A 25,663-nucleotide genomic window follows, 5' to 3' on the forward strand; every position below is an offset into this window, starting at 1 on the left:
TGGTGCTGCAAAAACGAGTACAGATGCAATGTTGCTGCGTCAATAAAATAGTGGGCATGCGCAAGTCTTCTGTTCTGTGCTTTTACATAATTTGTTTCCAATTATACTATTTATTTGAAACTAAAGCCTGCAGTTAAATCTACTTGCTAACGATAAATTGACCTTTTATAGATTCATGTGATATACATAGCAATAATGTAACTCGTGGTGTCGCTGTTTACCTGTGAAACCAAGCGATGTTCATCTCTCCACCCACTGGCGTTGTCTCTTCCATAACCAGCTTCTTTTGTGGTGTTGGATAATTCTGCTTATCGCAGAGCAGGCCTGTGCGAATTTACTTTCACGGCGTTGTTTATTTAAATTGATGTTGTTTATTATTTGATACCTTGAACATAACCGGTCTACAGTGTAAAATGGGAAACAAAGGCGCGCTCTCGGTCGCGCTTCAGCTTTGTCTCAGCGTTTTTGTTATGGCGGTCACTGTTTATGGAGATGTGAGCTATTCTTTTCCGGAGGAGATGAAACGCGGATCTGTGATTGGAAATCTAGCCAAGGACCTCGGCCTGGATGTGAACAGACTGTCGGATCGTAAAGCTCGCATCGATACAGAAGGTAGCCGGAAAAAATACTGCGACATTAATGTGAATACTGGAGAACTGACTGTAGCAGAAAGGATTGACAGAGAGGGGCTTTGCGGAAAGAAGACTGTATGCGTTATAAAACAGGAGCTGGTGCTGCAAAATCCACTAGAATCTCAGCGAATTAACATAAACGTACAGGATGTGAACGACAATGCTCCTGTATTTAAAAAGGATGTAATAAAATTGGAAATTAGGGAATCTGCAGCTAAAGGGTCTCGTTTTCTCCTGGAGGAGGCTCACGATGCAGATATAGGAACAAACTCCGTCCAGAGCTACTCAATATCACAGAATGAACATTTCACATTATCTGTCAGCTCGAAAGCAGGAGGACGGGTTTACTGTGAATTAGTGCTGGATAAGGAGTTGGATCGCGAGCGGGAACAGGAGGCATCACTGATTCTCACTGCGGTTGATGGTGGAACTCCACCGAGATCAGGTACTGTAGCCATACACGTCACTGTACTGGATGCTAATGATAATGCTCCAGTGTTTAGTCAGGCTGTTTATAAGGTCAGCGTGCCTGAAAATTCTCCTCTGGACACTGTAGTGGCTACTGTGAGCGCTACTGATGCTGACTATGGTGTGAATGGAGAGGTTTCATATGAGTTTAGTCACGTTTCCGAGAATGATTTAGCAACATTCTCTCTCGATCCTAATTCAGGACAAATCGTTTTAATAGCATCTCTAGATTACGAGGAGGAGACAATTTGTGAACTACAAATCCAAGCTACTGATGGTTTAGGGCTGGTATCATTTGCTACTGTAGTGATAGACATATCAGACGTTAATGACAACGCACCTGTTATACTCATTGACACACTGTATAGTCCAGTCCCAGAGAACGTACCACTTTCTACAGAAGTGGGAATCATTAATGTACAAGACCGAGATGCTGACAATAACGGCCAGGTTCACTGTTCACTTCAGCAAAATGTTCCATTTAAACTCGTTCCATCAATTAAAAATTATTATTCTCTGGTGACAACAGGTGAATTAGACCGGGAGCTCGTATCTGATTATGACATTACAGTCACTGCTACTGATGAAGGCTCTCCACCTTTGTCCTCCTCTAAAACTGTTCATTTATCAGTAGCTGATGTGAATGACAATCCACCTGTATTTGAGGAGCAGGTTTACAGCGCTCATGTGAAAGAAAATAACAAACCAGGCTCCTCTGTTTGTACAGTAGCAGCAACAGACCCGGACTGGAGACAGAATGGCACTGTAGTTTATTCTCTTCTACCTTCTGGTGTCAGTGGTGCTCCAGTGTCCTCATTTGTATCCATTAATGGAGACACAGGTGTTATCCATGCAGTGAGGTCTTTTGATTATGAGCAGTTTAAAAGTTTCAAAGTGCTCGTCTTAGCCAGAGACAACGGTTCTCCTCCCCTCAGCAGTAACGTGACTGTGAGCGTCTTCATAAGTGATGAGAATGATAACTCTCCACAAATCTTATACCCCTCTCCGGAAGGAAATTCCTTCATCACTGAGATGGTGCCCAAAGCTGCCCAGTCAGGCTCTCTTGTCTCCAAGGTGATAGCAGTGGATGCGGACTCTGGTCAAAACGCGTGGCTTTCTTACCACATAGTGAAAGCGACTGATCCGGGACTTTTCACTATTGGTGAGCACAGTGGAGAAATCAGGACGCAGCGGGACATTTCTGAATCTGACAGTACGAAGCAGAATCTCATTGTTTCAGTCAAAGATAACGGACAGCCTTCACTTTCTGCAACCTGCGTCGTCTATTTACTCATTTCTGATAACCTGGCTGAGGTTCCTGAACTGAAAGACATGTCTTATGATGAGAGCAGCTCCAAACTGACTTTTTATTTGATCATCGCGCTGGTGTCCGTCTCCACTTTCTTCCTCACCTTCATCATCATCATCCTGGCTGTGAGGTTTTGTCACAGGAGGAAGCCCAGACTGCTGTTTGACGGAGCTGTGGCAATTCCCAGCGCGTACCTCCCTCCTAATTACGCAGATGTGGAGGGAGCGGGAACTCTCCGCAGCACCTACAATTACGATGCGTATCTGACCACAGGATCACGAACCAGTGACTTCAAGTTCGTCACTTCTTATAATGAAGGGACTCTGCCTGCTGACCTGACTCTGAAGAAGAACAAGTCTTTAGAGACCCTGATGGGATGTGCTGGTGACGAACTTGAGGCTGTAACTCAGGTATGGCTGTAGTTTTTATCTACGGTGTATTTTAAAATGAAGTGCACATGTTTATGTAATGACTCCTTTGATTAACCAGTTGTTTACATGGTTTCACTTTTGTCGTACACGACAACGGCAACTATATAAGGTTGTCGCTTGGGCTCTTTAAATTAGCCTTCATATCATATAGGTAATAGCAGTGGAGTACATACTGGTGAACTGGGGTGCAGTCACCATATAATCCGAACCCGTAACGAGTACAGGGAGATATTCCGTCAGTAACCTTACCTGTTTGTTGGACCGTCTAGGCTATTTGCTCTAATGATTAACCAAATTACAGCGCGGACTCATTAATATGAAAACAAGCTGTTTTCCCGCCCCTGTGACCCTTAATCTCTCACTCGATGTTTTTTTTAGCAGTAATGTCGTAATAGAGGATACTGTTATTTCAGAAACATATAGCAGTGCGAGATGGCGAGCTAGTTTAAAAAGTCAGCCTGCACAGCATGGCGGTTTTTTGTTCACAGATTTACAAAGTGAATCAGAAGAGGAGACAGGTGTGGGGCTGAGAGGGGAGGAGAACGTTTGCTTAAAATAACTAAATTCAGCAAAAGAGCAGCAGATCAGACTTTAGCCTCCTCTGCTCTCCCGGTCACTCTAGCTAGCTTCCTTCTGAGAACACGAACTTATAATTTTAGTTTCTGCAGGGTTGATTTGAAGGTATTACTGAGCTTTAGTTTTACGTGCACAGGGATTTTAAGTGTTGTATTTAAGGGATCTTATTTGCGCTGAAATGTTTAAGTAACCGAGCTGTTTTTTTTTTTTTTTTTTTTGCGTTCAACGTTCATGGACGAGTATCATGGTTAGGTGGGTATTTTGTGATTACGATTCAGATACAGTTTAAAATTTGGCATGTTTCTTACTGTAAACATTTTCCAGTGTTCAAATATGAAAACTGCTGTACAAATTTATCTGACAAAAATGGTATGTAACGTTATTTATGTGACACGTTCAATTAATAGAAAAGTAACTGTCGCACTGGGGGAGGGTTTCATTGTTTTGCCCTGAGTCCCATCTAATCTTACCACTCAGATTAATGTTTAATGAACATATTGTATGGGGATTGTTTTCGTGTGTAATGTAAGAAATATAATTCTATCTACAGCGAGCTTTAGGACGTAAAAACGTGTCCGCTCTCTTTAAACAGCGTTAGGAAATTAAGCTTGTAGGTCAGAAAGTAAGAGAACATTTCAAAAGGAGATTAGGTGTTTGTGAATTGCGCGTAGTTTTGAAATAACTGAAGGCAGTTGTGTTAGACAGTCTTATTTTTTTCATAGTGGACTGTTTCTTTCCTTTTTTTCTTGAAAAAAAATCTTGATCAGTGTTTCCAATTCCAATCTTGTTTGCCTTCCTGCACCGCACACTTTCTTGTTTTCCATGCAAATCATTTCATTATTGATTGTTCGTCTTAAACGAAATCAGCTGATTTAATTTGAAACTTTTCAGAGCAGGAGCGATTTTATAAGTGAATTTAATGAAGTGCACAACATTCTACATCATATATCTTTTGTCTAGGAAACACAAAATGTTGTGTTTTACCAGTTTAACACACATGCGACCCAGAAAGGGAAGCGGCTTAGAAGATGCGTGTGTTTGCAGTTTAACACTGATGGTACGACCGTTGCCCATCTTGTTGCTGTCCGTGGTGCTGCAAAAACGAGTACAGATGCAATGTTGCTGCGTCAATAAAATAGTGGGCATGCGCAAGTCTTCTGTTCTGTGCTTTTACATAATTTGTTTCCAATTATACTATTTATTTGAAACTAAAGCCTGCAGTTAAATCTACGTGCTAACGATAAATTGACCTTTTATAGATTCATGTGATATACATAGCAATAATGTAACTCGTGGTGTCGCTGTTTACCTGTGAAACCAAGCGATGTTCATCTCTCCACCCACTGGCGTTGTCTCTTCCATAACCAGCTTCTTTTGTGGTGTTGGATAATTCTGCTTATCGCAGAGCAGGCCTGTGCGAATTTACTTTCACGGCGTTGTTTATTTAAATTGATGTTGTTTATTATTTGATACCTTGAACATAACCGGTCTACAGTGTAAAATGGGAAACAAAGGCGCGCTCTCGGTCGCGCTTCAGCTTTGTCTCAGCGTTTTTGTTATGGCGGACACCGTTTATGGAGATGTGAGCTATTCTTTTCCGGAGGAGATGAAACGCGGATCTGTGATTGGAAATCTAGCCAAGGACCTCGGCCTGGATGTGAACAGACTGTCGGTTCGTAAAGCTCGCATTGATACAGAAGGTAGCCGGAAAAAATACTGCGACATTAATGTGAATACTGGAGAACTGACAGTAGCAGAAAGGATTGACAGAGAGGGGCTTTGCGGAAAGAAGACTGTATGCGTTATAAAACAGGAGCTGGTGCTGCAAAATCCACTAGAATCTCAGCGAATTAACATAAACGTACAGGATGTGAACGACAATGCTCCTGTATTTAAAAAGGATGTAATAAAATTGGAGATTAGTGAATCTGCAGACAAAGGCTCTCGTTTTCTCCTGGAGGAGGCTCACGATGCAGATATAGGAACAAACTCCGTCCAGAGCTACTCAATATCACAGAATGAACATTTCACATTATCTGTCAGCTCGAAAGCAGGAGGACGGGTTTACTGTGAATTAGTGCTAGATAAGGAGTTGGATCGCGAGCGGGAACAGGAGGTAACACTGATTCTCACTGCGGTTGATGGTGGGACTCCACCGAGATCAGGTACTGTAGCCATACAAGTCACTGTACTGGATGCTAATGATAATGCTCCAGTGTTTACTCAGGCTGTTTATAAGGTCAGTCTGCCTGAAAATTCTCCTCTAGACACTGTAGTGGCTACTGTGAGCGCTACTGATGCTGACTATGGTGTGAATGGGGAGGTTTCATATGAGTTTAGTCACGTTTCCGACAACGATTTAGCAACATTCTCTCTCGATCCTAATTCAGGACAAATCGTTTTAATAGCATCTCTAGATTACGAGGGGGAGACAATTTTTGAACTACAAATCCAAGCTACTGATGGTTTAGGGCTGGTATCATTTGCTACTGTAGTGATAGACATATCAGACATTAATGACAACGCACCTGTTATACTCATTGACACACTGTATAGTCCAGTCCCAGAGAACGTACCACTTTCTACAGAAGTGGGAATCATTAATGTACAAGACCGAGATGCTGACAATAACGGCCAAGTTCACTGTTCACTTCAGCAAAATGTTCCATTTAAACTCGTTCCATCAATTAAAAATTATTATTCTCTGGTGACAACAGGTGAATTAGACCGGGAGCTCGTATCTGATTATGACATTACAATCACTGCTACTGATGAAGGCTCTCCACCTTTGTCCTCCTCTAAAACTGTTCATTTATCAGTAGCTGATGTGAATGACAATCCACCTGTATTTGAGGAGCAGGTTTACAGCGCTCATGTGAAAGAAAATAACAAACCAGGCTCCTCTGTTTGTACAGTAGCAGCAACAGACCCGGACTGGAGACAGAATGGCACTGTAGTTTATTCTCTTCTACCTTCTGATGTCAGGGGTGCTCCAGTGTCCTCATTTGTATCCATTCATGGAGACACAGGTGTTATCCATGCAGTGAGGTCTTTTGATTATGAGCAGTTTAAAAGTTTCAAAGTGCTCGTCTTAGCCAGAGACAACGGTTCTCCTCCCCTCAGCAGTAACGTGACTGTGAGCATCTTCATAAGTGATGAGAATGATAACTCTCCACAAATCTTATACCCCTCTCCGGAAGGAAACTCCTTCATGACTGAGATGGTGCCCAAAGCTGCCCAGTCAGGCTCTCTGGTGTCCAAGGTGATAGCAGTGGATTCGGACTCTGGTCAAAACGCGTGGCTTTCTTATCACATAGTGAAAGCGACTGATCCGGGACTTTTCACTATTGGTGAGCACAGTGGAGAAATCAGGACGCAGCGGGACATTTCTGAATCTGACAGTACGAAGCAGAATCTCATTGTTTCAGTCAAAGATAACGGACAGCCTTCCCTTTCTGCAACCTGCGCCGTCTATTTACTTATTTCTGATAACCTGGCTGAGGTTCCTGAACTGAAAGACATGTCTTATGATGAGAGCAGCTCCAAACTGACTTTTTATTTGATCATCGCGCTGGTGTCCGTCTCCACTTTCTTCCTCACCTTCATCATCATCATCCTGGCCGTGAGGTTTTGTCACAGGAGGAAGCCCAGACTGCTGTTTGACGGAGCTGTGGCCATTCCCAGCGCGTACCTCCCTCCTAATTACGCAGAGGTGGAGGGAGCGGGAACTCTCCGCAGCACCTACAATTACGATGCGTATCTGACCACAGGATCACGAACCAGTGACTTCAAGTTCGTCACTTCTTACAATGAAGGAGGAACCCTCCCTGCGGACCTGACTCTGAAGAAGAATAAGTCTTTAGAGACCCTGATGGGATGTGCTGGTGACGAATTTGAGGCTGTAACTAAGGTATGGCTGTAGTTTTTATCTACGGTGTATTTTAAAATGAAGTGCACATGTTTATGTAATGACTCCTTTGATTAACCAGTTGTTTACTTGGTTTCACTTTTGTCGTACACGACAACGGCAACTATATAAGGTTGTGGCTTGGGCTCTTTAAATTAGCATTCATATCATATAGGTAATAGCAGTGGAGTAAATACTGGTGAACTGGGGTGCAGTCACAATATAATCCGAACCCGTAACGAGTACAGGGAGATATTCCGTCAGTAACCTTACCTGTTTGTTGGACCGTCTAGGCTATTTGCTCTAATGATTAACCAAATTACAGCGCGGACTCATTAATATGAAAACAAGCTGTTTTCCCGCCCCTGTGACCCTTAATCTCTCACTCGATGTTTTTTTTAGCAGTAATGTCGTAATAGAGGATACTATTACTTCAGAAACATATAGCAGTGCGAGATGGCGAGCTAGTTTAAAAAGTCAGCCTGCACAGCATGGCGGTTTTTGTTCACAGATTTACAAAGTGAATCAGAAGAGGAGACAGGTGTGGGGCTGAGAGGGGAGGAGAACGTTTGCTTAAAATAACTAAATTCAGCAAAAGAGCAGCAGATCAGACTTTAGCCTCCTCTGCTCTCCCGGTCACTCTAGCTAGCTTCCTTCTGAGAACACGAACTTATAATTTTAGTTTCTGCAGGGTTGATTTGAAGGTATTACTGAGCTTTAGTTTTACGTGCACAGGGATTTTAAGTGTTGTATTTAAGGGATCTTATTTGCGCTGAAATGTTTAAGTAACCGAGCTGGTTGGTTTTTTTTTTTTTTTTTTTTTGCGTTCAACGTTCATGGACGAGTATCATGGTGGGTATTTTGTGATTACGATTCAGATACAGTTGAAAATTTGGCATGTTTCTTACTGTAAACATTTTCCAGTGTTCAAATATGAAAACTGCTGTACAAATTTATCTGACAAAAATGGTATGTAACGTTATTTATGTGACACGTTCAATTAATAGAAAAGTAACTGTCGCACTGGGGGAGGGTTTCATTGTTTTGCCCTGAGTCCCATCTGATCTTACCACTCAGATTAATGTTTAATGAACATATTGTATGGGGATGGTTTTCGTGTGTAATGTAAGAAATATAATTCTATCTACAGCGAGCTTTAGGACGTAAAAACGTGTCCGCTCTCTTTAAACAGCGTTAGGAAATTAAGCTTGTAGGTCAGAAAGTAAGAGAACATTTCAAAAGGAGATTAGGTGTTTGTGAATTGCGCGTAGTCTTGAAATAACTGAAGGCAGTTGTGTTAGACAGTCTTATTTTTTTCATAGTGGACTGTTTCTTCCCTTTTTTTCTTGAAAAAAAATCTTGATCAGTGTTTCCAATTCCAATCTTGTTTGCCTTCCTGCACCGCACACTTTCTTGTTTTCCATGCAAATCATTTCATTATTGATTGTTCGTCTTAAACGAAATCAGCTGATTTAATTTGAAACTTTTCAGAGCAGGAGCGATTTTATAAGTGAATTTAATGAAGTGCACAACATTCTACATCATATATCTTTTGTCTAGGAAACACAAAATGTTGTGTTTTACCAGTTTAACACACATGCGACCCAGAAAGGGAAGCGGCTTAGAAGATGCGTATGTTTGCAGTTTAACACTGACGGTACGACCGTTGCCCATCTTGTTGCTGTCCGTGATGCTGCAAAAACGAGTACAGATGCAATGTTGCTGCGTCAATAAAATAGTGGGCATGCGCAAGTCTTCTGTTCTGTGCTTTTACATAATTTGTTTCCTACTTGCTAACGATAAATTGACCTTTTATAGATTCATGTGATATACATAGCAATAATGTAACTCGTGGTGTCGCTGTTTACCTGTGAAACCAAGCATGTTCATCTCTCCACCCACTGGCGTTGTCTCTTCCATAACCAGCTTCTTTTGTGGTGTTGGATAATTCTGCTTATCGCAGAGCAGGCCTGTGCGAATTTACTTTCACAGCATTGTTTATTTAAATTGATGTTGTTTATTATTTGATACCTTGAACATAACCGGTCTACAGTGTAAAATGGGAAACAAAGGCGCGCTCTCGGTCGCGCTTCAGCTTTGTCTCAGCGTTTTTGTTATGGCGGACACCGTTTATGGAGATGTGAGCTATTCTTTTCCGGAGGAGATGAAACGCGGATCTGTGATTGGAAATCTAGCCAAGGACCTCGGCCTGGATGTGAACAGACTGTCGGATCGTAAAGCTCGCATTGATACAGAAGGTAACCGGAAAAAATACTGCGACATTAATGTGAATACTGGAGAACTGACTGTAGCAGAAAGGATTGACAGAGAGGGGCTTTGCGGAAAGAAGACTGTATGCGTTATAAAACAGGAGCTGGTGCTGGAGAATCCTTTAGAATCTCAGCAAATTAACATAAACGTACTGGATGTAAACGACAATGCTCCTATATTTAAAAAGGATGTAATAAAATTGGAGATTAGTGAATCTGCAGACAAAGGCTCTCGTTTTCTCCTGGAGGAGGCTCACGATGCAGATATAGGAACAAACTCCGTCCAGAGCTACTCAATATCACAGAATGAACATTTCACATTATCTGTCAGCTCGAAAGCAGGAGGACGGGTTTACTGTGAATTAGTGTTGGATAAGGAGTTGGATCGCGAGCGGGAACAGGAGGCATCACTGATTCTCACTGCGGTTGATGGTGGGACTCCACCGAGATCAGGTACTGTAGCCATACACGTCACTGTACTGGATGCTAATGATAATGCTCCAGTGTTTAGTCAGGCTGTTTATAAGGTCAGTCTGCCTGAAAATTCTCCTCTAGACACTGTAGTGGCTACTGTGAGCGCTACTGATGCAGATTATGGTGTGAATGGGGAGGTTTCATATGAGTTTAGTCACGTTTCCGACAACGATTTAGCAACATTCTCTCTCGATCCTAATTCAGGACAAATCGTTTTAATAGCATCTCTAGATTACGAGGAGGAGACAGCTTTTGAACTACAAGTCCAAGCTACTGATGGTTTAGGGCTGGTATCATTTGCTACTGTAGTGATAGATATATCAGACATTAATGACAACGCACCTGTCATACTCATCAAAAGACTTCATAGTCCAGTCCCAGAGAACGTACCACTTTCTACAGAAGTGGGAATCATTAATGTACAAGACCGAGATGCTGAAAATAACGGCCAGGTTCACTGTTCACTTCAGCAAAATGTTCCATTTAAACTCGTTCCATCAATTAAAAATTATTATTCTCTGGTGACAACAGGTGAATTAGACCGGGAGCTCGTATCTGATTATAACATTACAATAATTGCTACTGATGAAGGCTCTCCACCTTTGTCCTCCTCTAAAACTGTTCATTTATCAGTAGCTGATGTGAATGACAATCCACCTGTATTTGAGGAGCAGGTTTACAGCGCTCATGTGAAAGAAAATAACAAACCAGGCTCCTCTGTTTGTTACGTAGCAGCAACAGACCCGGACTGGAGACAGAATGGCACTGTAGTTTATTCTCTTCTACCTTCTGATGTCAGTGGTGCTCCAGTGTCCTCATTTGTATCCATTAATGGAGACACAGGTGTTATCCATGCAGTGAGGTCTTTTGATTATGAGCAGTTTAAAAGTTTCAAAGTGCTCGTCTTAGCCAGAGACAACGGTTCTCCTCCCCTCAGCAGTAACGTGACTGTGAGCGTCTTCATAAGTGATGAGAATGATAACTCTCCACAAATCTTATACCCCTCTCCGGAAGGAAACACCTTCATGACTGAGATGGTGCCCAAAGCTGCCCAGTCAGGCTCTCTTGTCTCGAAGGTGATAACAGTGGATTCGGACTCTGGTCAAAACGCGTGGCTTTCTTATCACATAGTGAAAGCGACTGATCCGGGACTTTTCACTATTGGTGAGCACAGTGGAGAAATCAGGACACAGCGGGACATTTCTGAATCTGACAGTACGAAGCAGAATCTCATTGTTTCAGTCAAAGATAACGGACAGCCTTCACTTTCTGCAACCTGCGCCGTCTATTTACTTATTTCTGATAACCTGGCTGAGATTCCTGAACTGAAAGACATGTCTTATGATGAGAGCAGCTCCAAACTGACTTTTTATTTGATCATCGCGCTGGTGTCCGTCTCCACTTTCTTCCTCACCTTCATCATCATCATCCTGGCCGTGAGGTTTTGTCACAGGAGGAAGCCCAGACTGCTGTTTGACGGAGCTGTGGCCATTCCCAGCGCGTACCTCCCTCCTAATTACGCAGAGGTGGAGGGAGCGGGAACTCTCCGCAGCACCTACAATTACGATGCGTATCTGACCACAGGATCACAAACCAGTGACTTCAAGTTCGTCACTTCTTATAATGACGGAACCCTGCCTGCGGACCTGACTCTGAAGAAAACTCAAATGTCTGTCGATGATCTAGACGGATTATGCACTACTAATCATTCTCAGGTATGGCCTCTTATTTTCATGAGTTGTTAATATTTTTTTTTTCTTAGTCGTAGTCTGTAACTCAGAAGCACATCTATCATACACAAGGCACGACAGAGTAGTCTATGTGGTTTTTTTTTCATTGTTAATGAGTTTCGATTTGCTTATATGCACTCGCGTCACATTAATTATCATTTTCTCACCACTGCTCCTGAGCTTTCGTCTCAGATCGATCCATTCGATGTACCACGTGCTGAATGAATCAATATTCATTCGTAATTTTTCTTTTTGTTTGATATGCGTGTTACAAATGTTTTGAGCTCAACTGAGCTCATGACCTTTCCATTGTACCACCGTATGCCAGTTTGACGGTATGTTGAAAGTAGTTTCGCAAACTTAACTCGACAGTTTCAGATAAGAATTTCCTGTCTAAAAATTTTGGACAACAACCGAGGCCCGTTCAGAAGTTTGTCCATGCATAAACAGATTTTTCACGTGGACCATGCGACATATGACATGTGTTTTCCATTTATTCCGTGCTTACAGGTGTTAATTTGTCATGTGCAAGCAGGCTTTCATAGTTTTTTTTTTAATTAAATAATAATTAAAAAATTGAAGCATTTTAAAATGTTTCAAATTTGCTTTTTCGAATAATCTTTTTATATCAGTTGCTTCATGTGTCAGGCTTCTTCTGGTTTGCTATCTATAAACTATTTTCCTGAACTGTGATTTAATGTTGATGACTGATAAAGTTACATTTTACTAATGATTGCAATTATAAATCTTCATATCTTCTCTGTTTTTCAGATTAGCAATACAAGTAAATAATTTCATGCATGCGTTACTATAATAATCACATTATTTCCGACAAATTTTTAGTTGCCCAGAGACGTTCTGCCAAATTCTTTCATTATGAGTTTCAGTGCGTTGTTCTTTATTACTTTTGCGAGTTTTATAATCCGTTCTTTGTGAACCGTTTATAATCTTAAATCCAGTTCTTCATTTAAGTGATCGATGTATGAGCTGCCACTAAACAAAACATTTGCTGTGGTGTGTCGGGAAAAACGTTTAATAGTTATGTAATGTGCTTTTCAGTATTGAATGCTGTTATTTTCTCGTACCAACCTTCATATTACAGCCTGATTTTAACATGATAAAAATGTCAGCTATCATGCTTCTTGGGTCTTCAGCTTTCTAAGTTTTGTGTAAATTCAATCATGCTTGGAATGTCAGAAAGCGATACATCCATCCTTTCCTAGGACATTGCACAGTTTTTGTCAATTTACAGGTTGAAAGATGTTACAGGGAATCATGTTGGTAAGACCCAACTTAGATTTACGCAGAGAAGAGACTAATGAAATAGCAGAAACTTCTAATTTTAGGTAACGGTATTTAATAGAACTGAGCGAGATGCTTTTTGTCGGGCGGAGGGGAAAATGATTTTGCTTGACTCAAATGTAGACGTCGGTTCCACAAGAATAAAATATGTATTGCATCAACTCAGTTCAAAACAAAAATGTTTTGAAGTAATGATTTCCATTCATGTGGAACCGACTGTTCTGAGCCTTGCTTTCTTCATTGATGGGCATGTATTTGTGTTGTTCACAGTGGCGCTGTCCATGGTGCGGCTACACTCCGTTGTAATTAGATGTGAGTCGAGGCTGTTATAAGGAAGGTGTGACAGCTTATTTATAAGCACTAAATGATCAAAGTTTTATATAATAACGTTAAGTGCAACGTCTCTGTAAATTGATTTAGTGTTTTGTCATCAATACTCACTTAATTCATTTTTAACCTAAACAAAAACTGAATACATAAATTAAATTATATTTTTCATTAAACTCATTCAGTTTTTCGTTTTAACTGGAGGTGTCGCTCTTGACCTGCAAAGCTCTTTTGAAACACACTCAGTGCTCTCTCTCTCTCTCACCCCCCCCCTGCTTTTCTAACACGTCCAGCGCTCTCTGTCCTCGTTGTTGGAAATCGTCGACCGTCCTGTGTGAACAATTGTAATTCTTTCATTGCTGGGTTTTTTCCTCTTGATTGGGCCAGACATTGTCGAATATTCCTTTTTGCACACGCGGAAATACGCATTGAGAGACTGATTTCAGAGAAATGGGGGGGAAAGGCTTCTCGGCTGCTGGTCTCACTCTGGGCATTTCTTTGTTCGTCACGGTGGCGCGTGTCGCCTTTGGAGAAGTGAGCTATTCCTTTCCGGAGGAGATGAAACGCGGATATGTGATTGGAAATATAGCCAAGGATCTGGGACTCGATGTGAACAGACTGGCAGCTCGTAAAGCTCGTATTGATACAGAAGGTAACCGAAAACTTTACTTCGACATTAATCTCAATACTGGAGAGCTGACTGTAGCGGAAAGGATTGACAGAGAGGGGCTTTGTGGAAAGAAGGCTTCGTGCATTTTAACACAGGAAGTGGTACTGGAGAATCCGTTAGAAATACACAAAACCATGTTAAGTGTAGAAGACATAAATGACAATTCACCACGCTTTAAAATCGACGTGATCGAAATTGAAATAGCAGAGTCTGCAGATAAAGGAGCAGTATTTCTGTTAGATGAAGCTGTCGATGCTGATATAGGTCAGAATTCTGTTCATTCATACTCACTGCAAACAAATGAGCATTTTGCTTTAAATGTCCGGTCAAATATGGACAGTGGCAAGTACAGTGAGCTGGTACTGGAAAAAGAACTGGATCGTGAACAACAACAGGATATAACATTGATTCTGACTGCGGTTGATGGTGGGACTCCACCACGATCAGGTACTGTAGCCATACACGTCACTGTACTCGATGCTAATGATAATGCTCCAGTGTTTAGTCAGTCTGTTTATACAGTCAGTCTGCCTGAAAATTCTCCTATAGACACTGTAGTGGCTACTGTGAGCGCTACTGATGCAGATGAGGGACAGAATGGAAAAGTAACTTATGCTCTTGGTCAGGTGTCTGAGAGAGTGGAGGAATTGTTTTCCCTTCATGAAGATGGTGGAGAAATAACTGTTAAAAGTTTGCTTGACTTTGAAGAAGATACATCTTTTGAATTAAAAGTTTTAGCAAAGGATGGATCAGGTTTAAAGTCTTATTGTAAACTAATAATACAAATAACTGATGTAAATGACAATGCTCCTGTTATAGGTCTTAAATCATTAAGCAGCCCACTCCCTGAGAATGCTTTACCTGGTACAGAGGTGGGCATAATTAATGTACAGGACAGAGACTCTGAGAATATGGGACGAATTCAGTGCTCCATTCAACAAAACGTTCCATTTAAACTTGTTCCGTCCCTCAAAAATTATTATTCTCTGGTGACAACAGGTGAATTAGACTGAGAGCTCGTATCTGATTATAACATTACTATCACTGCTACTGATGAAGGCTCTCCACCTTTGTCCTCCTCTAAAACTGTTCATTTATCAGTAGCTGATGTGAATGACAATCCACCTGTATTTGAGGAGCAGGTTTACAGCGCTCATGTGAAAGAAAATAACAAACCAGGCTCCTCTGTTTGTACAGTAGCAGCAACAGACCCGGACTGGAGACAGAATGGCACTGTAGTTTATTCTCTTGTACCTTCTGATGTCAGTGGTGCTCCAGTGTCCTCATTTGTATCCATTAATGGAGACACAGGTGTTATCCATGCAGTGAGGTCTTTTGATAATGAGCAGTATAAAAGTTTCAAAGTGCTCGTCTTAGCCAGAGACAACGGTTCTCCTCCCCTCAGCAGTAACGTGACTGTGAGCGTCTTCATAAGTGATGAGAATGATAACTCTCCACAAATCTTATACCCCTCTCCGGAAGGAAACTCCTTCATGACTGAGATGGTGCCCAAAGCTGCCCAGTCAGGCTCTTTGGTGTCCAAGGTGATCGCAGTGGATGCGGACTCTGGTCAAAACGCATGGCTATCTTATCACATAGTGAAAGCGACTGATCCGGGACTTTTCACTATTGGTGACCACAGTGGAGAAATCAGGACACAGCGGGACATTTCTGCATCTGACAGTACAAAGCAGAATCTCATTGTTTCAGTCAAAGATAACGGACAGCCTTCCCTTTCTGCAACCTGCCCTGTCTATTTACTAATTTCTGATAACCTGGCTGAGGTTCCTGAACTGAAAGACATGTCTTATGATGAGAGCAGCTCCAAACTGACTTTTTATTTGATCATCACGCTGGTGTCCGTCTCCACTTTCTTCCTCACCTTCATCATCATCATCCTGGCCGTGAGGTTTTGTCACAGGAGGAAGCCCAGACTGCTGTTTGATGGAGCTGTGGCCATTCCCAGCGCATACCTCTCTCCTAATTACGCAGAGGTGGAGGGAGCGGGAACTCTCCGCAGCACCTACAATTACGACGCGTATCTGACCACAGGATCACGAACCAGTGACTTCAAGTTCGTCACTTCTTACAATGAGGGGACACTGCCTTCTGACCTGACTCTGAAAAAGACTCACACATCTATCGATGATCTTGAAGGATTTACCAGTGCAACAAATGGCTCACAGGTATGGCACTTTGTCCTGAATTTCTTTTCCTGCGTTTGTATAATTTCTCACAAATAAGTCACAGAGATGTCGATCAAACATAAATGCAATTGCCAGAGTCGTTTGAGTTTCACCTTTTTTTTCCCTCTTCGTTTCGTTCTCCTCTTCCTACGATTCGTTTTGGGTAGTAATTTTCGAAACAAATGGTAAACTGATTTTGCAAGATTTCTTTTCTTATGATTTGTAGCAATATTAATACTCGTTGGACTATAATCAATAATTACACTGTTAAGAAAAAAAAGTTGATTTGAGGTCTCTGCATACACTTTTTCAGATATAAAATGAAAGTATGAAAAGATCACGTTTTGTGTGGTAGTGATATTTTGTACTCATTAAAACAGAAGAAATAATGATCATAAGGCTTCAATGAGTAGTTTTTCAATTTTGACAAGAACACTACTGAGAGACGAGATCACTACATTTAGAACGTTGATCGCTAAATCGTTCAGCATATGAAATCACACTAACTAATTTATGAGCACTGTGTCCTTTTAATCACTCTACAGACTTTTCTTCACTCCCAATGACTTCTGCATCTCGGTCTCCTTCAGCATCTGAATGCTTTGGCACATATTAGGTCTGTAAAAACTAAAGATAAGGAGACGCAGGTACCACTGAGGAAAATTATAATCACCTCTATTTTTTTTTCTTTTTTTTTTTTCTTTAAGAAAACTATTTTTGAAAATCAAATTTAATTTTATGAAATTCCTGTGCTGGATTGGAGAGTTGCTGAAACATTATGTAAATGAAGTAAACTTCGTACCATTTTCTACATATTCAATGGATCATAGCTTTCAATTATATATATGACTCATTAAAACTAGAACTGTAAAATTTTGAAATAAATGAAGATATTTGGTATCAGTAGGCTGAAAGGTGGTAGGCTATATTATTTATATTGTTTTAGAACGGAGTATTTGAAAATGCTACTCTTCAAAACTTCAGTTCATATAAGCTGACGTCTATATTTTGTCTGGCAGTGCAATACTTACGTTTCTGGGTAGTGTTGCTGTTTATTTCTTGACATTGCAGCACTCATGACTACTCAGCTGTTAATGTGTTAGGCGTTTGATACATTCTTCACTCAAGTGATCTTCATATAATTGTAAAAACAAGCGGATACTGTACGTTTGTTACGTCTAAAAATACTGTTTACGTTTGATCTGCACTGCTTACAATACTGACTGTAATCCGCTGATTACGGTGAATAGATATGTGTATGTTCCTTGTACGTAAATGACTTTTTTTCGCTCTGATAAATGGCTTCCCAGTAATCCTACGCTGGCGCTGTCCATGGTGCTGCACAATTTATCCTATTCATTTTAAAGTAGACTGTGGTTTGAGGGAGTCATTATTGAATAGATCTTTCACGCTAAGTGACATTTTATTTGGTGGCAGTGAAAAACAGAACTTCAGTAGGGGCAAATACATAATTGAGTCTTAATCTGGTGACATTACAATAGGAAAACCTATTGGGTGTTTAATTCATCTTCTAAATGTATGAATGTTTTCAGTATGGCCGCGGCTACATGCAGTTTCTCGTTGTGACTCGTAGTGTCGCTGTTCACCTGCAAAGCCCCGTGGATATGCGTTCAGCGCTCTCTCCTCCTTCTGCTTATGTCACTTTCAACGCTGTCACTCCTCCTTGTTGTAGAAAACCGTCGACGGCGCTGAAGCCCATTTTGTTCCTGCTTTTTAAGGGGTTTTCTTCTTGGTTGGATCATATATTCACGAATAATTGTTTATGTATCAAGGAGAAGTAAGCATCAGTAATCTGGCTTGTCTGACTTCAAAGAAATGGGGGCAAAAGGCTTCTCGGCTGCTGGTCTCTCTCTGGGCTTTTGTTTGTTCGTCATGGTGGCGCGTGCCGCCTTTGGAGATGTGAGCTATTCCTTTCCGGAGGAGATGAAACGCGGATCTGTGATTGGAAATATTGCCAAGGATCTGGGACTCAATGTGAACAGACTGGCAGCTCGTAAAGCTCGTATTGATACAGAAGGTAACAGAAAACGCCACTGTGACATTAATGTGAATACTGGAGAGCTGACTGTAGCTGAAAGGATTGACAGAGAGGGGCTTTGTGGGAAAAAGGCTTCATGCGTGATCACGGCAGAGCTTGTGTTGGAGAGTCCTTTAGAGCTACAACGTATTAGCCTTCATGTACATGATGTCAATGATAATTCACCCCAGTTTAAACGCGAAATAATTAAACTAGAAATCCGTGAATCAGCTTACAAAGGAGCTCGCTATTTGTTAGATGAAGCACTCGATGCAGATATAGGAGAGAATACAGTACAAAGCTATTCTTTGGAAAATAATGAACACTTTGCTTTATCTGTACAAACAAATACAGTTGGGGGAAAATATGGAGAACTGGTTCTTAACAAAGAATTAGATCGTGAGAAGCAGAGGGAAATAACATTGGTTCTCACTGCAGTTGATGGTGGGACTCCACCGAGATCAGGTACTGTAGCCATACACGTCACTGTACTGGATGCTAATGATAATGCTCCAGTGTTTAGTCAGTCTGTTTATAAAGTAAATCTGGTTGAAAATTCAGCTCTAGGTACTGTAGTTGCTACAGTGAGCGCTACAGATGCAGATGAAGGTGCTAATGGTGAGGTAACATATGAGTTTGGTCATGCAGCTGAAGACTACACTAGACTGTTTTCCCTCGACTCTAAAACGGGGGAAGTTAAAGTAATCGGGCAAGTTGATTATGAGGAAGAGTCCACTTATGAACTTCGTGTACAAGCGAAGGACGGGGCGGGTTTAGCTTCTTACTCTAATCTACATATTGACATTACAGATGTGAATGACAATGCTCCAATCATAGTTATCAAATCATTGAATAGCCCAATAGCTGAGGACACTTTACCTGATACAGAGGTGGGCATCATTAACGTTCAGGATAGAGATTCTGGTAATAATCGACAGGTTCACTGTTCACTTCAGCAAAATGTTCCATTTAAACTCGTTCCATCAATTAAAAATTATTATTCTCTGGTGACAACAGGTGAATTAGATCGAGAGCTCGTATCTGATTATAACATTACAATCACTGCTACTGATGAAGGCTCTCCACCTTTGTCCTCCTCTAAAACTGTTAATTTATCAGTAGCTGATGTGAATGACAATCCACCTGTATTTGAGGAGCAGGTTTACAGCGCTCATGTGAAAGAAAATAACAAACCAGGCTCCTCTGTTTGTACAGTAGCAGCAACAGACCCGGACTGGAGACAGAATGGCACTGTAGTTTATTCTCTTCTACCTTCTGATGTCAGGGGTGCTCCAGTGTCCTCATTTGTATCCATTAATGGAGACACAGGTGTTATCCATGCAGTGAGGTCTTTTGATTATGAGCAGTTTAAAAGTTTCAAAGTGCTCGTCTTAGCCAGAGACAACGGTTCTCCTCCCCTCAGCAGTAACGTGACTGTAAACGTCTTCATAAGCGATGAGAATGATAACTCTCCACAAATCTTATACCCCTCTCCGGAAGGAAACTCCTTCATGACTGAGATGGTGCCCAAAGCTGCCCAGTCAGGCTCTTTGGTGTCCAAGGTGATAGCAGTGGATTCGGACTCTGGTCAAAACGCGTGGCTTTCTTATCACATAGTGAAAGCGACTGATCCGGGACTTTTCACTATTGGTGAGCACAGTGGAGAAATCAGGACACAGCGGGACATTTCTGCATCTGACAGTACGAAGCAGAATCTCATTGTTTCAGTCAAAGATAACGGACAGCCTTCACTTTCTGCAACCTGCGCCGTCTATTTACTAATTTCTGATAACCTGGCTGAGGTTCCTGAACTGAAAGACATGTCTTATGATGAGAGCAGCTCCAAACTGACTTTTTATTTGATCATCGCGCTGGTGTCCGTCTCCACTTTCTTCCTCACTTTCATCATCATCATCCTGGCCGTGAGGTTTTGTCACAGGAGGAAGCCCAGACTGCTGTTTGATAGAGCTGTGGCCATTCCCAGCGCGTACCTCCCTCCAAATTACGCAGAGGTGGAGGGAGCGGGAACTCTCCGCAGCACCTACAATTACGACGCGTATCTGACCACAGGATCACGAACGAGTGACTTTAAGTTCGTCACTTGTTACAATGAAGGAGGAACCCTGCCGTCGGATGTGACTGTGAAGACGACTGATTGCGTTGTAGATGATCTAACAGGACTCGATCTTGATTCTGTTCAGGTTCAGTATGCATTACATTAACCGTTACCTATATTTACACTCATTTTTGGCGTATTTTTTTCATATTTGTTTCACGTTGTTTTGACGCAGCTTATATATTTTGTGTAAAAGCAAAAAAAAATGGGTGTGTTTAATTTTTTCTTGAGCACATATTTTAAAATTAAATTAATAATTTATCTGAGAAATGTTATGAGCATTTTATGCCCCTTGATAAACTGGTTTGTCTGTAGTTGAAGCCTGAATGCTAGCGAAGTGTTGACATCCGTATTGGCACTGCGGACTGGGTGAGGTCAAGCGTTTGATGTGTCCTCTGAAACTGCCGAGATTTGCATTTTAATTTCAATGGTGTGCACTGTACACAAGTAGCACGACGTTTCATTGACTCACTAGTTAAAGCTTTAGAATAAGGTTCTTTTTAACTTTGTGGTCCCTGTCGAAAAACTGAGACGGCATTCTTTTGTGCTTATTCATTATTATTATTTATATTTGTAGCATGGACAACAGTGTTATTTTCATAATTAAATAGTGCTGGCTCTGTCTCTGTGTAAATCATCCTGAGATAGCATCTTGCAAGCATCGGTTGCTCTCCATAGTGCTGTTTGCTAGGCTAAGGTGTTTTCTCATTAAACTTCTTACATCCCCAAAATTATTATGTGCTGAAACTTTTAATTCAGCAATTACACGGAAAACAATGCAAACTGATTTTTCTTAGGCAGTCATAGAATTCTGAACCGTTGGCCCTGGCTATTTGAAGGGGTGGCGTTTTGTAGCACATTAAGTGTATGATTTTTTTGTTTGTTTTCTAAGTTGGTCTAATAGTTATTTCTAGCATGCTTTACTTTCAACAGTTTTTTTTCCCTCTTTACACTGAAGAAAGTAGTGTACTAAATGTATTTGATTGATCAAGTATTTAATTTTACTGTGGATGAGTGTTTAGTCAGTCTGTTTATAAAGTAAATCTGGTTGAAAATTCAGCTCTAGGTACTGTAGTTGCTACAGTGAGCGCTACAGATGCAGATGAAGGTGCTAATTGTGAGGTGACATATGAGTTTGGTCATGCATCTGAAGACTACACTAGACTGGTTTCCCTCCATTCTAAAACGGGGGAAGTTAAAGTAATCGGGCAAGTTGATCATGAGGAAGAATCCACTTATGAACTTCAATTTAATTACATTAACCGTTTCCTATATTTACACTAATTTTTGGTGTATTTTTTTCATATTTGTTTGACGTTGTTTTGACGCAGCATATATATTTTGTGTAAAAGCAAAAAAAAATTGCGTGTGTTTATTTTTTTTTCTTGAGCACATATTTTAAAATTAAATTAATAATTTATCTGAGAAATGTTATGAGCATTTTATAGCCATTGATAAACTGGTTTGTCTGTAGTTGAAGCCTGAATGCTAGCGAAGTGTTGACATCCGTATTGGCGCTTGGTGAGGTTAGGCGTTTGATGTGTCCTCTGAAACTGCCGAGATTTGCATTTTATTTAACCGTTTTAGTTCTGCCAATAGCACTCGCAATATTTACCGCAAGCAATTCAGATTGTGAATTTCAATGGTGTGCACTGTACACAAGTAGCACGACGTTTCATTGACTCACTAGTTAAAGCTTTAGAATAAGGTTCTTTTTAACTTTGTGGTCCCTGTCGAAAAACTGAGACGGCATTGTGCTTATTCATTATTTTTATTATTTATATTTGTAGCATGGACAACAGTGTTATTTTCATAATTAAATAGTGCTGGCTCTGTCTCTGTGTAAATCATCCTGAGATAGCATCTTGCAAGCATCGGTTGCTCTCCATAGTGCTGTTTGCTAGGCTAAGGTGTTTTCTCATTAAACTTCTTACATCCCCAAAATTATTATGTGCTGAAACTTTTAATTCAGCGATTACACGGAAAACAATGCAAACTGATTTTCCTTAGGCAGTCATAGAGTTCTGAACCATTGGCCTTGGCTATTTGAAGGGATGGCGTTTTGTAGCACATGAAGTGTATGGCATTAAGTGTATGATTTTTTTTGTTTGTTTTCTATGTTGGTCTAATAGTTCATTCTAGCATGCTTTACTTTCAACAGTTTTTTTCCCTCTTTACACTGAAGAAAGGAGTGTACTAAATCTATTTGATTGATCAAGTATTTAATTTTACTGTGGATGAATCAGAAAGCATAAACACAATTTTGTCTTTTAGCTTGTTTACTGTTGGTAGTAATTACGGTAATGTAGTAAGTTGTATTGATATGGGCATGACGCGCATATGTGAATTAGGTAAATTGAGTGTATGACCTTTTTCAATCGATATATCAACGGCATACGCATATCAAGGAAATTATTACACGATGTGTAATTTAAGTACTTTATCATGCAGTTTGCCGAAGCAACTCTTAGAGTCGCTGTTCACCAGCAAAGCATTTGGGAGACACACGCAGTCTCGTCTCTCCACCCTGTTGATGATGTCACGTAGCTGAAAAAATGCATTTTTTTCCTTCTGTCTTAATCCTTTGTCCTTCCTTGTTCGTTCTGGGTTAGATTCTGGGCTTCGGGCTGATTTGCCATTTTTGTGCTCTTTTGCTTTCCACCATGGACATTAAACCGCTCAAAGCTGTAGATATGATTACTGGCTTGAGTTTGATCGTGATCTTGGTAAACACCGTTCATGGAGATGTGAGCTATTCTTTTCCGGAGGAGATGAAACGGGGATCTATGATAGGAAACGTAGCCAAGGATCTGGGACTCGATGTGAACAGACTGGCAGCTCGTAAAGCTCGTATTGATACAGAAGGTAACCGAAAACGCTACTGTGACATTAATGTGAATACTGGAGAGCTGACTGTAGCGGAAAGGATTGACAGAGAGGGGCTTTGTAAAGAAAGGATGACTTGTCTTCTCAGTTTTGATCTCTTTCTGGAGAATCCGTTGGAATTACATCGAATTACATTACATGTCACAGACATCAACGATAATTCACCAATTTTTCCAAAGGAGGTAATCAAGTTTGAAATAACTGAATCTGCTGTCAAAGGCTCTCGTTTCCGCATTAATGAAGCTCATGATTCGGATATCGGGCTGAATGCAGTGCAAACGTACAGTTTACAAAAGAATGCTAACTTCATATTAAACGTGAACTCTATGAGCGATGAAGGGAAAAATGTTAATTTAGTGTTGAATAAGGAGTTGGATCGAGAGCAGGAAGAGGTGATAACATTGATTCTCACTGCGGTTGATGGTGGGACTCCGCCTCGATCAGGTTCTGTAGCCATACACGTCACTGTACTGGATGCTAATGATAATGCTCCAGTGTTTAGTCAGGCTGTTTATAAGGTCAGTCTGCCTGAAAATTCTTCTCTAGACACTGTAGTGGCTACTGTGAGCGCTACTGATGCAGACGAGGGAGTAAACGGTGAAGTAACTTATGAATTCATCAGAGTTTCTGATATGGCCAAAGAAATGTTTTCATTAGATCAAAAACTTGGACAAATTCGGTTAAAGGGTCATTTGGATTATGAAGAGGAAGTAAAATATGAAATGCAAATCGAGGCTAAAGATGGTTATGGACTCTCATCTTTTTCAAAAGTCATAGTAGATATTCTAGATATTAACGACAATGCTCCATCAATATATCTTAAGTCTCTTAATGAACACGTTCCTGAGAACACTTTGCCTGGTACAGAGGTGGCCATCATTAATGTTCAGGACAGAGACTCTGACAAAAACCGACAGGTTCACTGTTCACTTCAGCAAAATGTTCCATTTAAACTCGTTCCATCAATTAAAAATTATTATTCTCTGGTGACAACAGGTGAATTAGACCGAGAGCTCGTATCTGATTATAACATTACAATCACTGCTACTGATGAAGGCTCTCCACCTTTGTCCTCCTCTAAAACTGTTAATTTATCAGTAGCTGATGTGAATGACAATCCACCTGTATTTGAGGAGCAGGTTTACAGCGCTCATGTGAAAGAAAATAACAAACCAGGCTCCTCTGTTTGTACAGTAGCAGCAACAGACCCGGACTGGAGACAGAATGGCACTGTAGTTTATTCTCTTCTACCTTCTGATGTCAGTGGTGCTCCAGTGTCCTCATTTGTATCCATTAATGGAGACACAGGTGTTATCCATGCAGTGAGGTCTTTTGATTATGAGCAGTTTAAAAGTTTCAAAGTGCTCATCTTAGCCAGAGACAACGGTTCTCCTCCCCTCAGCAGTAACGTGACTGTGAGCATCTTCATAAGCGATGAGAATGATAACTCTCCACAAATCTTATACCCCTCTCCGGAAGGAAACTCCTTCATGACTGAGATGGTGCCCAAAGCTGCCCAGTCAGGCTCTCTTGTCTCCAAGGTGATAGCAGTGGATGCGGACTCTGGTCAAAACGCATGGCTTTCTTATCACATAGTGAAAGCGACTGATCCGGGACTTTTCACTATAGGTGAGCACAGTGGAGAAATCAGGATGCAGCGGGACATTTCTGAATCTGACAGTACGAAGCAGAATCTCATTGTTTCAGTCAAAGATAACGGACAGCCTTCCCTTTCTGCAACCTGCGCCGTCTATTTACTCATTTCTGATAACCTGGCTGAGGTTCCTGAACTGAAAGACATGTCTTATGATGAGAGCAGCTCCAAACTGACTTTTTATTTGATCATCGCGCTGGTGTCCGTCTCCACTTTCTTCCTCACCTTCATCATCATCATCCTGGCCGTGAGGTTTTGTCACAGGAGGAAGCCCAGACTGCTGTTTGATGGAGCTGTGGCCATTCCCAGCGCGTACCTCCCTCCTAATTACGCAGAGGTGGAGGGAGCGGGAACTCTCCGCAGCACCTACAATTACGATGCGTATCTGACCACAGGATCACGAACCAGTGACTTCAAGTTTGTCACTTCTTACAATGAAGGGACTCTGCCTGCTGATCTGACTCTGAGGAAAGTTCAGTCATCTATAAATAGCCTTGAAGGGCTTGATGGGGCAGCTAATGATTCTTCAAAGGTATGATACATCTTTAAGGTGGCCTTACTTTGCGGTTATTCGCTTTCTCCTCATTCAAAGAGATTTGGATGTCAGCTTTGTAGCCTGTTGTTGATTTGTCTCATTTTTTTTCTGCATGGTTTTCCTGCATAAAAATATAATTAAGGTAAAAGTTT

The 25,663-nt window shown here is 41.1% G+C and overlaps 1 protein-coding gene across 5 annotated transcripts in view; it reads left to right on the forward strand.

The window, feature by feature from the left end:
• The first annotated feature begins 315 nt into the window (after positions 1–315).
• The window catches only part of LOC108438832 (protocadherin gamma-A11-like), a 159,182-nt gene continuing 133,834 nt past the window's right edge, over positions 316–25,663 (forward strand). The window contains exon 1 of one of the 5 annotated variants that reach the window (XM_037543011.1): positions 316–2,819. In XM_037543011.1, coding sequence (XP_037398908.1) covers positions 414–2,819 — 2,406 coding nt within the window. In that variant the 5' untranslated portion in view covers positions 316–413. Of the gene's footprint in view, positions 2,820–4,819; positions 7,327–9,290; positions 11,783–17,965; positions 20,522–22,569; positions 25,509–25,663 lie in introns of those variants that run through there. The other 4 variants (XM_037543008.1, XM_037543014.1, XM_037543012.1 and 1 more) reach the window with 4 other exon arrangements.

Source organism: Pygocentrus nattereri, chromosome 11 (assembly GCF_015220715.1).
Source record: "Pygocentrus nattereri isolate fPygNat1 chromosome 11, fPygNat1.pri, whole genome shotgun sequence".
Classification (NCBI taxonomy): Eukaryota; Metazoa; Chordata; class Actinopteri; order Characiformes; family Serrasalmidae; genus Pygocentrus; species Pygocentrus nattereri.